This window comes from Stomoxys calcitrans, chromosome 5 (assembly GCF_963082655.1).
Source record: "Stomoxys calcitrans chromosome 5, idStoCalc2.1, whole genome shotgun sequence".
NCBI classification, from domain to species: Eukaryota; Metazoa; Arthropoda; class Insecta; order Diptera; family Muscidae; genus Stomoxys; species Stomoxys calcitrans.
The window spans coordinates 36,792,157-36,813,776 of NC_081556.1; the positions used below are offsets into that span (position 1 = coordinate 36,792,157).

A 21,620-nucleotide genomic window follows, 5' to 3' on the forward strand; every position below is an offset into this window, starting at 1 on the left:
TCATAAGAGAAGCCGTTGTACAAAATGTCTGCCAAATCGGATGACAATTGCGCCCTCTAGAGGCTCAAGAAATCAAGTTTTTAGATGGGTTTGTATGGCAGATATATCAGGTTATGTACCGATATGCGCCATACTTGGCACAGTTATTGGAAGTCATAACAAAACACCTGGTGCAAAATTTCAGCCAAATCTGATAAGAATTGCGGACTCCAGAGGCTCAAGAAGTCAAGAACCAAGATCGGTTTATATGGCAGCTTTATCAGGTTATGTACCGATATGCGCCATACTAGGCACAGTTATTGGAAGTCATAACAAAACACCTCGTGCAAAATTTCAGCCAAATCGGAAGAGAATTGCGCCCTCTAGAGGCTCAAGAAGTCAAGACCCAAAATCGGTTTATAAAGCAACTATATCGAAACATCCGATTTGAACCATACTTAGTGCAGTGGTTGACAGTAATACCAAAACACTACGTGCAAAATTTCAGTCAAATCGGAAGAAAATTGCGCCCTCTAGAGGCTCAAGAAGTCAAGTTTCCAGATCGGTTTATATGGCAGCTATATCAGATTATGTACCGATTTGCGCCATGCTGGGCGTAGTTATTGGAAGTCATAACAAAACACCTCATGCAAAATTTCAGTCAAATCGGACTAAAATTGCGCCCTCTAGAGGCTCAAGAAGTCATGACCCAAGATCTGTATATATGGCAGCTATATCCAATCATGTACCGATTTAAACCACACTTAACGCAGTCATTGGAAGTAATACCAAAACACCACGTGCAAAATTTCAGTCAAATCGGATGAGAACTGCGCCCACTAGAGGCTCAAGAAGTCGAAATCAAAGATCGGTTTATATGGTAGCTATATCAGGTTATGCACCGATTTGCGCCATACTTGGCACAGTTATTAGAAGTCATAATAAAGCACAGCATGCAAAATTTCATTCAAATCGAATGAGAATTGCGCCCCCTAGAGGCTCAAGAAGTCAAGATGCAAGATCGGTTTATATGGCAGCTATATCAGGTTATGCACCGATTTGTGCATTACTTAGCACATTTGTTGGAAGTAACACCACAACACTACGTGCAAAATTTCAGTCAAATCGGATGAGAATTGCGCCCTCTAGATGCTCAAGAAGTCAATATTCCAGATCGGTTTATATGACAGCTATATCAGATTATGTACCGATTTGCGCCATACTTGGCGCAGTTATTGGAAGTAATAAAAATTTCAAGCTGCTGCCTTACTCCTTCGAAAGTTAGAGTGCTTTCAACATACAGACGGACGGACAGACGGACGAACAGACGGACGGACGGAAGGACAGACGGACGGGCAGACGGACGGACAGACGGAAGGACAGACGGATGGACAGACGGACGGACAGACGGAAGGACAGACGGACGGACAGACGGACGGACAGACGGACGGAGAGGCGAACGGACAGACGGACGGACAGACGGACGGACATACGGACGGACAGACGGACGGACAGACCGACATACAGACGGACGGATGGACGGACAGACAGACAGACGGACGGACAGACGGACATACAGACTGACATACAGGCGGACAGACAGACGGACGGACAGACGGACATACAGACGGACATACAGGCGGACGGACAGACGGAAGGACAGACGGACGGACAGACGGACGGACAGACAGACTGACGGACAGACGGACGGACAGACGGACGGACAGACGGACGGACAGACGGACGGACAGACGGACGGACAGACGGACGGACAGACGGACGGACAGACGGACGGACAGACGGACGGACAGACGGACGGACAGACGGACGGACAGACGGACGGACAGACGGACGGACAGACGGACGGACAGACGGGCGGACAGACGGACGGACAGACGGACGGACAGACGGACGGACAGACGGACGGACAGACGGACGGACAGACGGACGGACGGACAGACGGACGGACAGACGGACGGACAGACGGACGGACGGACAGACGGACGGACAGACGGACGGACAGACGGACGGACAGACGGACGGACAGACGGACGGACAGACGGACGGACAGACGGACGGACAGACCGACATACAGACGGACGGATGGACGGACAGACAGACAGACGGACGGACGGACAGACGGACGGACAGACGGAAGGTCAGACGGACGGACAGACAGACAGACGGACGGACAGACGGACATACAGACGGACATACAGGCGGACGGACAGACGGAAGGACAGACGGACGGACAGACGGACGGACAGACGGACGGACAGACGGACGGACAGACGGACGGACAGACGGACGGACAGACTGACGGACAGACGGACAGACGGACGGACAGACGGACGGACAGACGGACGGACAGACGGACGGACAGACAGACAGACGGACGGACAGACGGACGGACAGACATGCTCCCCCCCCTATCATGAAGGGTATAATAATTTATTCGTTTTATTAAAAGAAACCCCATTTTCCGTAAGCGAAGATGGGACACACGGACACAGATGAATTTAGGAACAATGAGGTTGATCGAGGGCTTATTATTATGAAGTCTATGGTTAAGGAGACCTTGAGGAGGTTTAAACCATTTAAGTCATCCGGCTTTGTTGGAATATTTTCTGCGTTACTATAGAAGGAGGCGGACTATCTGGCTCCTCATCTGGCCACTATTTTCACAGCGTGCCTAGGACTTACATATGCTTCTAAAGCCTGGCAGGAGGCAAGGGTGAAATTTATACCTAAGCCCGTAAGTCCATTAGACGTAGGAACTGATAGACTTACGTCCTTCCTACTCAAAACCATGGAAGGTATTGTGGACACTATGATAAAGAGTAGGACATCCAGCAAACTGCTCAAATACAAACAACATTCCTATGTCAAGGAAAGGTCGGTGGAGACTGCCCTGCACAAGGTTGTGCATAAAATAGAAGAATCCTTCGATGCCAAGACGTACACAATGGCGGTCTGCATTAACATCGAAGGGGTGTTTAGCTTTGTGCGGACCGACACATTGATCCAATCCTTAGACCAGTACCGGGTGGACCCAGTCCTTAGAGACTGGATAAACCATATGCTAAGGAACAGTTGGATAAGTTGGGGGTCCCACGACATAAATATAAAGGAGAAAGTGGAACAAGGCATGCCACAGGGGGCATTTTAACGCCTTTCCTATGGGTGTCCACCATAAATGACCTATTACGGATGCTGACTGAGGAGGGATTTGAACCAGTCTGCTACGCATACGATGTTATAATAATTCTAAGGTATACGGATCCGAACGAGCTATGCAGAAGGGTTAAAAAGGTCTTGCATATGGCATGTGACTGGGCTAGCCCCAGAGGTCTTAATGTTAACGCAGAGAAGACTGAAATACGCATGTTCACGAGGAAGACGAAGGTAGGCCAATTTGACGAACCACTTTTCCTCAACAAAAAGATTTCGATATCTGGCAAGGGCAAATATTTAGGTGTGATCTTGGACAGGAAACTGAATTGGAAGTGTCACATTCCGGAGCGTACTGAGAAGGCTCACAGATGTTGGACACTATGTAGACGGGCCGTTGGCTCGAAATGGTGCCTGAATCCGAGGATAGTCCATTGGCTCTACAGGAGAGTGATAAGACCAATACATACTTACGTCTCAGTAGTTTGGTGGACTGCTATGGAGAGAAAGTGCAACATAAGGACCATACGACAGGTTCAGAGAACATGTTTTCTAGGCACAGGAGGAGCGATGAGGACCACGCCCACTATGACACTGGAGACTATTCTAGATATCCGAGCCATTAACATACAAATTAAGTGTAAGGCTGCCACTGCGGCAATGAGACTTTATTCGATGGGAGAATGGATTGAGGATGGGAGCAGCTCATACCATCGCGGTATAATCGAGGCGACGATAGGAAACCTGGAAGGAAGGGAAGAGGTTTTCGATCGGATACCTGAGACGACACTTGAGGTCGAGTGCGAGGCACTGCTGCCATCGGCATAGTCTTGGATTGACGGAACCGTAGTATTGACATCTGGAAGATCATGTTACTCGGATGGATAAAAGCTAGGGGCAGAGGGAGCCTGGGGGTCTTCATTGAGAACCCAATGAATGAGATCTGTTTTCGACTGCCTGACCATAATACGGTCCTGCAGGCGGAGATCCGGGCGATCACTGAATGTGTGAAGTGACGTGGTGCTAACTAGAGGACTTCGAGTGTGAACATCTTTACAGACAGTCGAATGGTCTCTAGGGCAATAACAATGGCAAGGTCACGAAATATCTTGCAGTGTAAGAAGGAGGTTAACGCCTTCGCTGAGGATGACAAAATACGCATAGTTTGGGTGCCGGGCCATAGCGGATTAACTGGGAATGAGAAAGCAGGCAAAATCCTATGTTCCAGGCAGTGTGAATTACACCCTACTTGAGCCGCTTTGTGATAAAGGGTGATTTTTTTGAGGTTAGGATTTTCATGCATTAGTATTTGACAGATCACGTGGGATTTCAGACATGGTGTCAAAGAGAAAGATGCTCAGTATGCTTTGACATTTCATCATGAATAGACTTACTAACGAGCAACGCTTGCAAATCATTGAATTTTATTACCAAAATCAGTGTTCGGTTCGAAATGTGTTCATTCACCGTTCAGCGATGAGGCTCATTTCTGGTTGAATGGCTACGTAAATAAGCAAAATTGCCGCATTTGGAGTGAAGAGCAACCAGAAGCCGTTCAAGAACTGCCCATGCATCCCGAAAAATGCACTGTTTGGTGTGGTTTGTACGCTGGTGGAATCATTGGACCGTATTTTTTCAAAGATGCTGTTGGACGCAACGTTACGGTGAATGAACACATTTCGAACCGAACACTGATTTTGGTAATAAAATTCAATGATTTGCAAGCGTTGCTCGTTAATAAGTCTATTCATGATGAAATGTCAAAGCATACTGAGCATCTTTCTCTTTGACACCATGTCTGAAATCCCACGTGATCTGTCAAATACTAATGCAAGAAAATCCTAACCTCAAAAAAATCACCCATTAAAAAGTACTGTACCACTATTCCTGGTAGAACCGATTGGAACTACGATATCCCTTGTAGCAGAAGTTACATGGACATTCTATACGGATGGTTCCAAACTAAACGACCAGGTGGGCTTTGGGGTGTACTCTAAAGATCTGGAACTGGTCAAATCGAAAATATTACCCGACCACTGCAGTGTGCATCAAGCGATAATCCTTGCAATGAAAGAAGCAATGGAATGGCTAAGATATTATGTCATAACGACGATTCTCAGACAGCCATTAAATTCCTGCAGAACCTATTGCTGAACACAAAAACCGGCCTCGACTGTCGCAGATCTTTCAACGAGTTGGCTGAACAGTTCAAAATTCAACTGTTCTGTGTGCCGGGCCCAGGGAATTGTAAAGTGAACGAGCTTCGGAGACTAGGAACTACTTTACATCTTACAGGGAAACTGGAATCAGTGGACATGCCTCTAGCGACATTTAAGTTAAGTTTTCAGGACCATGCCCGAAGGACCACGAATGATAGATTGTCACAAACAGGGGGCTGTGAGCATTCCAAAACTGTATAGCCTAATCTAGACTCGAAGAGGTCAACCGCTTTGCGGTCATTGGCTAGAACACACATCTTAGTCATTGTGTCCGTCATGACAGGTCACTGTCTAATCGGAAAACATGCTGACAGACTGAAGGTAGACAGCAACGACTTTTGCAGAAGCTGTGAGGACATCAAAGAAGAAGAGAATATAGACCACCTTCTATGTGTGTGTCCCGCAATAGCAGCCAGAAGGAGTTCCGCTTTAGGTTTGATTTAGAGGATGTGAACATTCACAAGTTATTGGGCTTTTGAAAGCGATCTGGATGGTTCAACGTTAGTAACTAAAAGGCATTTTCCTTCTTCTGCTCCTGTGGTAACACAATGGACGAAAACGTCTCATGTGTATCTGATGGCAGACTGCCACTTAAACCTAACCTAACCCATGGACCGATTCGAAGAATACTTGGTCTTGCAGACCATAGAAGAAGTCATTTTGCAAAATCACAGCCAAATCGGATAAGAATTTCGTCCTCTTTGGGCTCTGAAAATAAAATCGGTAGATCGGTTTATATTGAAGCTAATTGAGTTATAGACCGATTCAGACCATATTTTACATGTATATTGAAGGTTATAGAAGAAGTCCACGTACAAAATATCCGCCAATTCAGATAAGAATTGCATCGTCCAGAGGCTCAAGTACTCAAGATCCCAAAAGGCTGAAGAAGTTAAGATCCAAGATCGGCGTATATGGCAGATATATCAAAACATGGAACGATGTAGCATATATAGAATCCTAATTGACCTACAGTTATTAGAAATATGTGTGCGTCTATCTGTATTCCTTCGAAAGTTTTGGTGCTTTCGATAGATAGAACCACATGGCTAAATCGGTTTAGAATGTCTAGATGATATACACTTTGTTGCGTATCAGATCAATATTTCGAGGTGTTTCCAAAGGCATAACAAAATTAGTATACCCCCCATCCTATGGGGGTGGCTATAATACAATTAGCTTTCCTTTCAAATATAAAAATTCACATTTTTCAATATTAACACTCAATTAAACATTTTTCTCTGTTTGTTTATTTAGTTATCTTGCAAGGAGCAATAAAACACATTTTCCAATAGTCCAACCCCTTTCGAGCAACCAAGAGAAGAAGTCATAGAATTGAAAGCAAAAAAATTCAAATATTCTAATATTTTATTGGCTATTTGTGCTATTGTATATATTTTAAATAAAAATGGTAATTTTTTTGTAGATATTTTGCTATACCTCCATTTACTATATGCTGATATAAAATGCTTACACAGGGTTTGTGTATGTTCAAATGAAAAAAATAAAAAAACGAATAATCTAAAGCTCTTAGGGTTTATTGCTTTACGACTTTTCCCTCCTTGTTTTCTTCCTCCGAACAGGGTAATAAATGTTTTCAATTGGTTTGCAAATTAATATGCTCCCTATGAATTATTAACGATGATCATATTTCAATTCATTGATACGAGCTTACCAAAAAATTTTCAAATTCAATATAATCTTTGGCATTTCTTTATTGCTTTGTATTTCCGGGAATATATGCCAACGATTTTATCATTCATCCCATGATTGGGAGGTAGCATGGTGGGAAAGATGATAAAAGCAGCCTTGGCCCATTACATGTGAAGATAATAAACTGAAATGTTTTGTTTATTTTGTTGTTGTTATTCTTCTTTAATTCTCATAAAATTTAATTTATTTCTGTTAGAATGCAAACTCACACACACTCACACACACACACACAAAAAAGAAAAAACAATCATAAAGAAGTCTAAGAGTGCTTATTGTGATAGCAATAAAAAGAAAACTCAATATGCTTGCAAGGGAGTGAAGGAAGCGTTGCTGTGAGTTTTCAAATGCTCTCTCTCCTTGAAAATAAATTAAACATCATTTTGATTGGCTTAACATACATAAAGTAAGGAATTCGCCATATCCTGCTGGAGTTTTTGTATGATTTATCATTTAAACCAAAAAATGTAATGCCAAGAAATTTTTGATTAATCAGAAGGATGAACATAAGCTAAATGTGGAAACAAATTTCGAGATCTGATATTAGGAAAGCAAAATGCGATAATGGTCTTATATGCTGGTACAATTGGCTACAGATTCGTAATTTTGTTTTTCCTGTCAACCAACACGCAGGGGAAGTCCCCTATGAATGCAGAGCATTGCGTTGGCGAGAGGAAATTAGGAATTCGAGGGAGGGAATAGGATGTAGTGCTTATTGACATTTGTCTTAAATCTTTGTATGTCAAAGTGGGTGGGAAAAACATTAACCGGAAGTCGATTCCACATACGAACGGTTCGGGCGAAATAAGAATTCTCTCTATAATGCTTGTGCGGTCCGCTGGCCAATCAATTACAAACGGGTGTGAGTTTCTGTCTGGTATCCCTGACATACATCCTTACATTTGGAATAAGAAGACGAATATCAGACGAAAACACATCATGAAAGTACCGTTAGAACAGCTCCAAACAACCCACATTGCGAAGATGATGAAGGGAGGCAATATAGTTGGTTACCCCACTGTCCCCAATCAACGCCATCGCTCTCCTCTGTACACGGTCCAGTATCTCCAGGGATGATTTTGTATCTCCAACCCATACATGTGAGTTGTACTCCATTTTCGGCCTTATGAAAGTGGTGTAGATGTTAAGAATTCTTACACCGTTTAAGGAAGCCTAAACACTTGAATGCTTCTTTCGACACTCGAATACATGTTTAGCCCAACGGACATCACTCTTTGGATTTTCATGCCCTGAACATCAAGAGCTTCTGATTGCTCAACATCTACACCGTTGATAGACAAAGATGATCGTAATGGGTCAGCGAATGAGACTTCCAGCAGCACTGAGACTTCCGCGCATTAAAATCTACTCGATTCATTCGACCCCACTCAGAAATGGCCAGCAAATCCTGGCAGTGTGTATCGTCCATAACCCGCCTCTTGTCCTCAATCTCTCGAAGGCCAAGTCGCCTATGGTCGAATGAGTACGAATCACAGAGATTACTGTCATCCGCAAAAAAAGTAGATCGGATTCGATGTCTGACCCAACAGATCGTTGATTAAAATTAGAAAAATAGAAGGAGAAAGAACAGAGCCCTGGGGTACACCTGCGGTCAATTTGTGCTCATTGGCGGAGAACCCATCTATAACGACTCGAATAGTGCGATCTCTGAGACAGCTCGAAATAAATCAAACGAAGCCATTACCGACACCAAATGCGACAAGCTTTGATAGTGGTGCACCGTGCCAGACCCCATCAAATGCCTTGACGATTATTTCGAGGTGTTACTAACGGAATGACTAGATTAGTATACCCTCATCCCATGGTGGAGGGTATAAAAATTTCATAAATGTTATGCCAGTGAAAATCTGATATAATAAACAAAAGAAATTCCAGACATTTACTTTAAAAATTTAGTCCCACAAATACCTAACAAGCATTTCGCAAAGCATTTTTTTCTTGTTTTCTCTTTAAACAATAAAAAAAAAAATTCTAAGCTTATTCGATTTAGCCTTACTTTTTGCATTTCCCTGAAACTGGTCACGAAATTTAATAACGCTCTGGAGTCATTGACTTAATGCTGTATATTTAGGGATTATAGGGCCAACATAAATATTTATCCTATAGCCAAAAGTCCATTGACCTTACCGCGGCTTCGACTTCCAAGAAATGTTGTGCAAATTTATTCACAAAAGCATTGACAAACGGTGGAATGAAAATCTTGTCATAAAATTTTATATGAATTCTTGGAATTTTTAACATCCATTGGTACACTGGACGTATGATGAATTTTCATACGTTATACGCCATGGTGTACGGTGGCATGGCAGCATTAGCAATGGATACAAAAGCGAGCAAGCACAGGGAAACATTTCATAATAATATTATGTCATGTTTTCAGTAACATAATCCTAGAGTAGAAGCAGGGCGTGATTAATTCAATATAACGTTCAGTTTAGCTAACAAAAATTGATTTTTTAATCAAATCTTCTCAGAAAATAGCATAAAAACCGAAATTTTCATTAAAAATCCCCCAAAAGGGCTATGAATTTAATTCGGAGATAAAAATCCTGATTTCCGATATACTTGAACAAAATTTTATGTCAAGAAAACAGACAACATTTTGGAATTTTCCAAAAGACAAAATCTTCAATATCCAACTGTAGGATAAAAACATTCACTGACAAATATGATCACTAAAACCTCCCGGCACGGGATAACTATGAGCATCACACAGGGTGAAACTTCACAGGAGAAGCTAAGCCGGATGCGTCCACAGGTTGCGGATAGTTGAATGCTCCATACGAAGTAGCTGCGACTGCAGTCATTCACAATCAGCGGTATTGAGTGGAGAGTCTTAGTGAGAGAGGTCGAGAGGCTCCGTCCGGTCGGCTATTGCTTGAATACTGAGTGCCTATAATGTTCGATACGACAAGGCGAGTTATTGGGGCATTTAAATGACCAATGGCCGTCATGTTTCCGATAGAGCTAGATCGCCTATAAGAGCGGAGGATTGCCTCCTGCACATTCAAATGTGGCTACAACATCAGTCCACATACAGCTACTGTACATTGTACTGTACACCGTCTCCAAGGACCCAATTCACTTGCTAGTACCAAGCCTAGGAGAGAGGCGAGGGTACAGGGATCAGCAGGGGATGTTGTAACAAAGTGCCACATACCTCTGCGCAAGAATAACTAGTTATAGTGGTCTCCGGAACTATGGGTACTCACAAAGGAAATTAGGTGAATCCAGCCCTCTACAAAGTGAGGGCTGGAAACATAATCCGACTAAATCAGTTTTAACAACTTGGATATTGGGTTCGAGGGAGTCCACCAAAATATCTCCGGGTTGAAGAATAATTTACTATGCGTCAAGATAATCAATGCAAATATGCAAGGATCAATGCAAACTTTAGAGATAGTAACCGGGGGAAATCCGCCTGTTTTGTAGGGGGATGCTCGGGTGGAAGCGTGGAGTTAGCCTAAAGTGTACGTGAGTCTAGGGCTCACATATGGGAGGAGGGAAGAGGAAACGCAGGGGAATAGTTTGAGGGAAAGGGAGAAGGACATGTAGAAAGAAGGAGGAAAAAAGGAATTGGAACAGGGAACAGAACATGACAAGAAAATGGACAATGAGGATGACAAGGAGGATGACAAGGAGGATGACAAGGAGGATGACAAGAAGGAGGACAAGGGGGAGGACAAGGGGGATGATAAGGACGAGGACAAGGAGGAGGACAAGGAGGAGGACAAGTAGGAGGAGGAGGAGGAGGACAAGGAGGAGGACAAGGAGGAGGACAAGGAGGAGGACAAGGAGGAGGACAAGGAGGAGGACAAGGAGGAGGACAAGAAGGAGGACAAGGAGGAAGACAAGGAGAAGGATAAGGAGGAGGACAAGGAGGAAGACATGGAGAAGGACAAGGAGGAGGACAAGGAGAAAGACAAGGAGGAGGACAAGCAGGAGGACAAGGAGGAGGAGGACAAGGAAGAGGACAAGGAGGAGGACAAGAAGGAGGACAAGGATGATGACTGGGAGAAGAACAGGGAGTTTGAACGAAAGGGGGACAGCAAGAATGGCAAAGAGAACGAGAGTAGTTAGAAAGGAAGGACAAAATGAAGTTGGACATGGAGAAGGACAGGGATAACGGCAGAGTAGATGCCATAGAAGACCACAGGGACGGCTACAGGGAGAAGAACGACAAAGTGGACGACGGGCAGTTAGAGAGGAAGGACGACAGGTAGTATGATATGGAGAAAGACAGGGATGAGGATAGAGAGTAGTACAAGGGGTGAACAGGGAATTGGACAAGATGGACGACAGGAAGGTGGACAGGTAGAATTACAGGATGGATGACAGGGTGGACGAAATAGTGGGAGACATGGAAGAAGAACATCGACGAGGAGTAGGACAGCGTATTGGGCATGGAGGAGAACAGGGTATTCGACAGGAAGGAGGACAGAGAGTTAGAGAGAGAAGAGAACAGGGTATATGACAGGGAGGGAGACAAGGAAGATGATAGGGATGTTGACAGGAAGGACGGCAGAGTGGTTGATAGCGAGTTGGACATGGGGTCAGGGAGGAGAGCAGGGAAGACGACAGGGGGCGAAGTGAGTTGAAGGAAGATGGAATTGAGGTACACAGGCAAAAACAGGGGGTGAACAGGGTGTTGGACAAGAAGGACGACAAATAGGACGACAGAAAAGGGGATGACATGTAGGACGACAGAGTGGAGGACCAGAAGGATGGTGACAGGGAGGATGGGAGAACATCGAGGACGACTTAATGGACAACAGGCATGATGACCGAGATTTGAGAGTAGGATAGTGATGAGGACAGAGAAAAGTACAGGAAGCGGACAGGGAGTTAGACAAGAAGGACAACAGGAAGGAGGACAGGCGGGATTAAAGAGAGGATGATAGGAAGAAGGACAAAGTGGACGTTAGGGAGGAGGATATGGAAAATATAATGGAAGAGGCCAGGGTGGACAGCGTGTTGGACGGAGAATAGGACAGAAAGGATGACAGAGATGTTAACAGGGAAGACAGATGGAGAACAGGAAGGTGAACGGGTAAGAAAATAGGGTGGTGAACAGGGAGGACAAAAGAGTGTACGACAGGGAGGTAGAGAGGTAGTTGGAGCGGGAGTTGGACAGGAAAATGAACAAGGGGTTAGACAAGGAGTGGTATAGGCAAAAGAACAGTTGGACGACAGGGAGTTGGGGAAGGAAGACGACAGGGAGTACGATGTTGAGAAGGAAAGGGAGAAGTACAGGTGGTGGACAGGATGTTGGACAAAAAGGACGACAACGAGGTTGACAGGGAAGAGATCAGAAAGGATTACAGGGACGAAGACAGAGTGGACGACAGGAAGCAGGATATTGAATTTGGAGTGTGGCATAGGGAGGAAAGTAGAGTGACGGAAAGGGAGGAGGACAGACAATTGACAGGGAGGACCACAGAGTAGACAGTAAGAACAGCGACAGGGAAGGCGACAGTCTGGTTGATAGGGAGTTGGACTGGTAGGACCGGAAGGACCGGAAGGTGAACGGAAAGGTTTAATGGAAGTAGGATATGGATAAGGATATGGAGGTGTAGAGGATGACAGAAAGTTCGACGGTGTGAACATCACGGAGGAGGACTGGGTGTTGGACAGGTAGGTGGACAGAGAGGGGGGCCGGAAGAAAGGCAGGGAGAACGACAGGGAGTTGGAGAGAGGACGACATGGAATGGGATATGGCGAATGACATTTAGGTGACAGGGAGGGTGACTGGGAAGAGAACAGGGAGGGCAACAGAGCGGTCGACAGGGCGTCAGACAGGGAAGAGAAAAGTTATGACTAGAGGGATTAGGATGTGGAGAAGGACAGGGATTTAGACAGGGGATTGGATAGGGAGGAGAACTAGTAGGATGACAGGAAGTTGGAGAGGGGGACGACAAGGAGTAGGATGTAGAAAAGTAAAGGGAAAACTACAGGGGGTGGACAGGATATTGCACAAGAAAAACGACAAAGAAGAGAAAAGGAAGGAGTACAATAAGGAGTAGGAAGAATTAAAGTAAGGAAGAATTACAGAAAAGAAGGGATGAAGACAGAGTGGACGGCAGGGAAGAGGATATGGAGGTCAGGGTGTTGAATAGGGAAAAGGATGACATGGAAGACGACAGGCTGGGCGACAGGGAGTTAGACTGGCAGAAAAGGAAGGGCAGCAAGGTAAACACGGACGACGAAAGGGAGAAAGATATGGAGAAGAACATGGAGCGGGACAGGGAGGTGCACATGGAGTAGCACTTGGAGGAGCACTTGGAGGAGGATAGAAAGGATGACAGAGCGTACGACAGTGTGAACGACAGGGTAGGTGACAGGGAGAACGACATCGAGAAGGCCATCGAGGAGGACGCGGTGTAGGGCAGGGAGTAATACAGGGATAAGTGATATAGAGCTGACAGGAAGAAGGGAATTAGACAAAAAGGAAAACAGGGCGAAAGACATAGCTTGCCCACATGGAGGAGAACAGAGAGGACATGTTTGACAGGGACAGGGATAGTTACAAGGACAGAGATGAGAACAGGAACTAGGACAGGGAGGAAATGAAGGCGGTGGACAGGCAATTGAACTAGGAAGGAGTTCAGGGTATGCACAAGGAGGGTGTACAGTGAGGATGTACAGTGTGAGTGTACAGCAAGTGTGTACAGTGTGAGTGTACGGTGTGAGTGTACAGTGAGAGTGTACAGTGAGAGTTTACAGGGTGGTTGGTCAGGAAGTCAGATAGAAGACGACAAGCTGGGCGACAGGGAAATGGACTGGCTGAAAAGGAAGGGCAACTAGTGAACATGGACGACGATAGGGAGTAGGATATGGAGAAGGACATGGAGCGGGACACGGAGGTGCATATGGAGGAGCACTTGGAGGAGGATAGAAAGGATGACAGAGCGTACGACGGTACGACATGAACGACAGGGTAGGTGACAGGGAGAACGACATCAAGAAGGAAATAGAGGAGGATATCGAGGAGGACGCGGTGGAGTAATACAGGGGTAAGTAATAAAGAGTTGACAGGAAAACGGGAATTAGACAAAAAGGAAAACAGGGAGAACGAAATAGCTTGCCCACATGGAGGAGGGCAGAGAGGACATGTTTGACAGGGAGAAGGACAGTTCAAGGACAGAGATGAGAACAGGAACTAGGACAGGGAGGAAATACAGGCGGTGGACAGGGAATTGGACAAGGAGGGAGTTCAAGGTGTGCACAAGGATGGTGTACAGTGAGGATGTACAATGTGAGCGATGGTGTAGAGTGTGAGTGTACAGTGAGTGTGTACAGGGGGTTGGACAGGAAGTTGGGTAGGAAGTTGGGTAGGAAGTTGGATAGGAAGTTGGGTAGGAAGTTGGGTTGGGTAGGAAGTCGGAAGAGAGAAGCACAGGCATTTGGTCGGGAAGGAGGACGGGGAGTCCTGGTAAAAAATCCAAAGATCGACATCGGATTTTAGGGGAATATTGAGCTTCACACCGCAAACAGTTTGGAAGCCATGCTTAATATGCAACCTATTATCATCTTTAATGGGAATTGTGTCACCAAATTTACGTTCAAGCCGAGAAAGTCCGGCATGTTGCAGGAGGGGTGTATGGCCACAGTTTCTTTCTGAAAACTGTAAATGCACAGGATAGACTGAGAAAGATTCGCCATTACGAAAGAGAGGTTAAGGAGCCGGGCTGTTTTTGAGGATGCAGAGGATAGACTGAGAAAGATTCGCCTTCACGAAAGAGAGGTTAAGGAGCCAGACTGTTTTTGAGGATGACTGATCGCTCTAATGAAGAAGCAAGGACGGGTTTGGGGGTTTTCTCTCTGTCGCTGCGACTATTCCGGACAAGTGGACGGTCTATTGAGGTTGAGGTCTGTATCACTGCGATAGCCACAATTAAAATACCGTTAAGGGATTTATCGCCTTTGAAATGAAGGATTAAAGTAGGCAATATGGCAAAAGGCCTTGAATTTGAACACAGGCCTTAGAATCCAAGTGCTTGGCGTAATGTTTAAGTTTTCAGACACGATGGTATTCTGGGAAATAAAAAGACCGACAGCTGTTCCAGAAGTGACTCCCACACGGCCAGCGAAGCACTAGAGGGCCTTCAAAAGGGAATGGCCAATGCGAAGTCGTTGCTGAAGTGGAAATCTTGCGTTTATGCCGAACTGCAAATACTCAAGGGACTACCATAGACCAAACGTGGACGCAGGTAATGCTGGCTTTTGATATGGGGTCATTGAGCTCTATTATAGGAGTTACCACAAGGAGATAGAGCTTTCAACAAGTCGTTAACTGGCTTAAGTGTATGTCCATAGTGGCATGGGGCGGATTAATATCCGCTCCCTCTTTTCAACCTAACCCAACCTACAACAAGGAATTGTGTTCCGCCATAGGCCATATGAGCACATTGCCATCCAACGTAATGCAAGTAGCTATCTTGAGGATGATTGGAAAAGATTGAGCTTTTGTTTTTTCTATATTCGCGTCTACAGAGGTACGGGTTTTCCATCTTGGGATGCAAATGCGTCTTTAGGATTTCTCGACGTATAGGAAACAAAGGGGGTGCTATAAAATCCTCAAGGCCGTCAAGTGCTCATAGACCCTCAAACCACTAAGTGGCACAGACCTCCGGGAATGATCAAAGATGTGGGCGTATTGGATTGGTGTTTGCTGCCTATTTTTTTCTCATATTTCTTCGTCTCCTTGTCCCGTCATTAGGTCTCGTAGAGTACGACTACTACATTTAAAGTTGGTGTCAAGTGTCTTGGGATTACCCTCCTCTAAACCACCAAGCAGATCCAGTCTGATCAGCATTATAGGTGGATCACATTAAAGGTTCTGGGGGTTCAAGTAAGACATGCCTATGCATTTGAGTCAACACTGGTGGGGGTTTCACGCCTAAAACAACTCTATCGGACACCGACGTAGCCAGGAGTTGGCTCGGAGGGCCCAGGCCGTATTTGGGACTAGAAACGAATCTGAAATCAAAATTCAATGATAAGTATGGGTGAAATCGCCATATTACAAAGACCTATCGGGATATCAAATAAAAGTATGTTTGCTTACTTGAATGCAATATGGCACTTTCCAGTAATTTTATGCCCTCAAATTGTTTTGTGGAATACTAAACTACTTGAAAACTTCAATTCACAGTACAACGTATTCTGGCAAGTCACAATGTTTCGTTATTAAACTTAATTTTAATTTTTTTAAAATTCCAGCTAAGTAACTCTTTGGTGTTGATTTAGTTTCCATAGGATAAAAACAAACTCGAACAACAACATCAAGTTCTTAAGCAAAGATAACAAGACAAATAAAATCAAGAAATTTTCTTGAAAAAGTTGTAGCTTAAAGATAAGCAAACAATCAGCCACAAAGTAACCACCAACAAGAAAGTTTTCAAAATTAGGACAGACCCTTGCTTAGCATCAACCCCAGCATTGAGGGTCGCCATGGACCGGAAATCCAACAGACAGACTGACTGTATGTTGATTCAATATCTGGCAAAAGTTTCTGCAACCGAATTGGGTTTGGTTTCGTTTTATTCGCACAGAGGTGTGAGTCTTCTAATGCTTGGAATTTCTTAAAATTAAAATAAACTAAAAGCAAACTTTCTCTGGGCTATTTGATAACAAAGTCCTTGGCATACAAAATTTCCCTTGAATGCTGCATGAAGCCACAGCAGAAATGTGTGGAGATAGTTGAAAAATTCTTATTCGCATCATCATTTTAGGAAGCTCACAAGTGAAAGCTGATTTTGTTTTGTTGGCAAAACCAAATATCCTTAGGTTAGGAAAACAATATTCCTTCATTATAAGTAAAAGTGAAATTTTGAACAGCAATTTAATTCATTAAAAAAAATATTATTCTTAAGAAATGTTGTCGCTTGATCAAAGAAGATTGACATATGCAAAAAGAAAACCAAATTAACGTTTAAGGATATTTTGAAATAATTAACAAGTAACAGTGAGCTAAGTCCTGCCGGGCCGAATCTTAAAATTTTAACCTTAAAACTTTAACCAAATCGAATAAAAATCGCACCCTAGAGGACTTAAGATGTAAAATCGGGAGATCATATATTGAAGGTCAGAGTAGTGGACGATGTGCAAACCTACAGCCAAATCAGAACTGCGCCTTCTTACAGCCCAAGAAGTGAAATCGGGAGATCGGTAGCATTAGAGACTTAGCAGGTTTTAAACCAATTCAGACCATACTTCACACGCATTTTGGAGTTCAGAGGACCTCTAGAGGCTCAAGAAGTATAATTGGGAGGTCGGTTTATACGGAAGCTAAATCAGATTTGAAGAGAACGTGAAGAAGTCAACCGCTTTGCCGAAATTGACTATAACAGACGTCTAAGACATTGTGTCCGTGATGACTGGTCACTGTCTAATCGGGAAACATGCTGACAGACCGACAATTGACAGCAGCGACTTTTGCAAAAGCTGTGAGAACATCGAAGAAGAAGAGAATATAGAACACCTTCTGTGAACACTAGCAGTCAGAAGGAGTTCTACTTAAGGTTCTCGTTCGTTTCTTTGAGCGCCTGTCTGACATCTGCTAAGGATGTGAACAATCGCAAAATGTTGGGCTTTTTAAAGTGATCTGCATAGTTCAACGGTTGGAACTAGAAGGCATTTTCCTTCCTCTGTTCCTGTGGTATTACAATGGACCAAAACGTCTAAGTGAGTCTGATGGCAGACTGCCACTTAAACACCTTACCTATATCAGGTCTAAGCTCGTCGAACCATACTTGACACATCTGTTGAATGTCATACAAAATTTCAGCCAAATCGGACAAGAATAGCGTCCTCTAAATAGAAAAATCAAGCAGGTTAGGTAAGGTTAGGTTGAAAAGAAGGTTCAAATATTAATTCGCCCCAAGCCTCTAAGGAAATGCACCTAAGCCAGAAGTCGGCTTGTTGTGCGTTCTAAATACTAAACAAGTAAAAGCGTGCTAAGTTCGGCCGGGCCGAATCTTATATACCCTCCACCATGGATCGCATTTGTCGAGTTCTTTTCCCGGCATCTCTTCTTAGGCAAAAAAGGATATAAGAAAAGAGTTGCTCTGCTATTAAAACGATATCAAGATATGGTCCGGTTCGGACCACAATTAAATTATATGTTGGAGACCTGTGTAAAATTTCAGCCAATTCGTATAAGAATTGCGCCCATTGGGGCTCATGAAGTAAAATAGAGAGAACGATTTATATGGGATCTGTATCGGGCTATAGACCTATTCAGACCATAATAAACACGTTTGTTGATGGTCATGAGAGGATCCATCGTACAAAATTTCAGGCATATCGGATAATAATTGCGACCTCTTGGGGTCAAGAAGTCAAGATCCCAGATCGGTTTATATGGCAGCTATATCAGGTTATGAACCGATTTGAACCTTATTTGACACAGTTGTTGAAAGTAAAAATAAAATACGTCATGCAAAATTTCAGCCAAATCGGATAGGAATTGCGCCCTTTAGAAGCTCAAGAAGTCAAATCCCTCGATTTGTTTATATGACAGCTATATCAGGTTATGAACCGATTTCAACCATACTTGGCACAGTTGTTGGGTATCATAACAAAACACGTCGTGCGAAATTCCATTCCAATCGGATAAGAATTGTGCCCTCTAGAGGCTCAAGAAGTCAAGACCCAAGATCGGTTTATATGGCAGCTATATCAGGTTATGGACCGATTTGAACCATACTTAGCACAATTGTTGAATATCATAACAAAACACGTTGTGCGAAATTTCATTCTGATCGGATAAGAATCGCGCACGCTAGAGGCTCAAGAAGTCAAGACCCAAGATCGGTTTATATGGCAGCTATATTAGGTTATGGACCGATTTGAACTATACTTAGCACAGTTGTTGGATATCATAACAAAACACGTCGTGCAAAATTTCATTCCAATCGGATAAGAATTGCGCACTCTAGAGGCTCTAGAAGTCAAGACCCAAGATCGGTTGATATAGCAGCTATATCGAAACATGGACCGATAAAGCCCATTTACAATCCCAACCGACCTACACTAATAAAAAGTGTTTGTGCAAAATTTCTTGCGGCTAGCTTAACTCCTTCGAAAGTTAGCGTGCTTTCGACAGACAAACGGAGGGACGGACAGACGGACGGACAGATGGACGGACAGATGGACGGACATGACTAAATCGACATAAAATGTCGCGACGATCAAGAAAATATATGCTTTATGGGGTCTCAGACGAATATTTCGGGTAGTTACAAACAGAATGACGAAATTAGTATACCCCCCATCTTATGGTGGAGGGTATAAAAATTAAGGCTTATAGGTCATCAAGAAGTCAAAACCGGGGGTCGGTTTATATGGGCGCTATATCTCTTTATAAACCGATTCGGATCATACTTGGCATGGATTTTGGAAGACATAACTCAAGTCTTTGAGTGGAGTCTTCTAACGGCTCAAGAAATCAAATCCGGGGATCGGTTTATATGGGAGCTATATCTGTTCATAGACCGATGTGATTAGTGAGTCTAATCGTAGATGGCCATTAAAGGCTACTTCTTCTACAACTAATTTTCTCATGATTATTCCATTAAGGAGCAAGGGATATTTGTGCCTCTACAAGCTAACCTCAATACATCTACCCCCAATGCTTCTCAATATCTCAACTTTCAGAAATAAGTTTGTTATTCTCCAAAGCAACTATGGCTAACACAAATATTCGGTTGCCTAAAAAGTAATTGCGGATTTTTTAAGAGAAAGTAAATGCATTTAGAATAAAACTTAGAATGAACTTTAATCAAATATATAATTGCCATTTTGTTCGATAACCTTTTGCCATCTTCCTGGCAAATTTAGTATTCCACGCTCATAGAACTTCTGGCCTTTATCTGCAAAAAACTGAACCAAGTGCGATTTTATAGCCTCACCATTGCCGAAAGTTTTACCATTTAAGGAGTTCTGCAAAGATCGAAATAAATGGTAGTCTGATGGTGCAAGGTCATATGGTGGCTATATGGTGGATGCATCAAAAGTTCCCAGCCAAGCTCACTCAGTTTTTGGCGAGTGACCAAAGATGTGTGCGGTCTAGCGTTGTCCTGGTGGACTATGACACCTTTACGATTGATCAATTCTGGTCGCTTCTCCTTGATGGCTGTATTCGATTTGTTCAATTGTTGACAGTAAACATCCGAATTAATCGTTTGGTTCCTTGGAAGCAGCTCAAAATATACCACACCCTTCCAATCCCACTAAACAGACAGCATAACCTTCTTTTGGTGGATATCAGCCTTTGAAGTGGTTTGAGCTGGTTCACCATGCTTGGACCATGATCGTTTTCGACTAACGTTGTTGTAAACAATCCATTTTTCATCTCCAGTTATGATTCGTTTTAAAAACGGATCGAATTCATTGCTTTTAAGGTGCATATCACAAGCGTTGATTCGGTGTGTTAAATGAATTTCTTTCAATACATGTGGTACCCAAATGTCAAGCTCTTTCACCAGTCCAAGATTTTTATGTGATAATGAACGGTTGATTTTGGTATATTTAACTTCTCTCCTATCTCACGCTCAGTTGCATGACAATCCAATTCGATTAATGCTTTGATTTGGTCATCATCAACTTCATTTGGCCGACCTGAACGTGGCTCATCTTTAAGTGAAAAATCACCAGAACGGAATTTGCGAAACCAATTTTGAAACTGTATTCCTTTTAAGGCTTTATCACCATACACATCTCGTAACTTTTTAGCAACCTGCTCTGCGTTTTTTCCTTTACGGAAATAATAAAGCAAAATATGACGAAAATGCTCCTTTGTGGGCTCCATATTAAAATTGACGCCAAACAAACAAATGTAAACAAAATTTCGCGCAATTTTTTTCTAAAGCAAGCTAAAAGTAACAGCTGATAACTGACAGAAGAAAGTATGCAATTACAGAGCCACAAGCCGTTGAAAAATTTGTCAACGCCGACTATATGAAAAATCCGCAATTACTTTTTGGGCAACCATAATATTTCCATTGGTTTTACAATAAAATACAACTAAAATAAAATTTATTTACTTTTATATATTATTGTTGGGATTTTTATATATTCCATGTCTCTGCATGATTGCCATAAAATTAAGCATAACCGGAAATAGGCCATATAAAAAACAAACACAGATCTATACCACAAACTAAATAAAATCACAGAAGACATTGGGGTGGGCTTAGATGTCAAAGCAAGAAAATGTTTTTCAAGAATCCTTCAAGTTTCACAGGCACTCAGACAAGATTGACAGTATACTACCAAACACTTTCCTTTCGATTTTTCCACAAAATCATTTTAAACCTATAAAAAATTTCAATCCACCCTAATGCACAACCATACATGAGTTCATATTAATGGGAACACATGCAATTGTGCCATTGTTGACATTTGTGTCCAATCGTTGCTGTTAGGGCCAGACCATGTCCAGTTCTTTTTTTTTTATGTGTTTGTTTGCCAATGTGTGTGCGTGTGTGTGTGTGCGCGCGCAAAATTGTATTTGTT

At 43.3% G+C, this 21,620-nt stretch overlaps 2 protein-coding genes across 4 annotated transcripts in view; both read left to right on the plus strand.

The window, feature by feature from the left end:
- LOC106091466 (dopamine receptor 2) overlaps window positions 1-21,620 on the plus strand; it is a 135,681-nt gene that overhangs the window by 47,495 nt on the left and 66,566 nt on the right. The window lies entirely within an intron of this gene.
- On the plus strand, window positions 1,325-11,180 carry LOC131997874 (glutamic acid-rich protein-like; the record flags this gene model as incomplete). The annotated part of the gene is made up of 3 exons (XM_059369730.1): window positions 1,325-1,372; window positions 2,843-2,884; window positions 10,839-11,180. Coding segments are annotated over 3 exons (432 nt in total), but the record flags the coding sequence as incomplete, so codon positions are not given.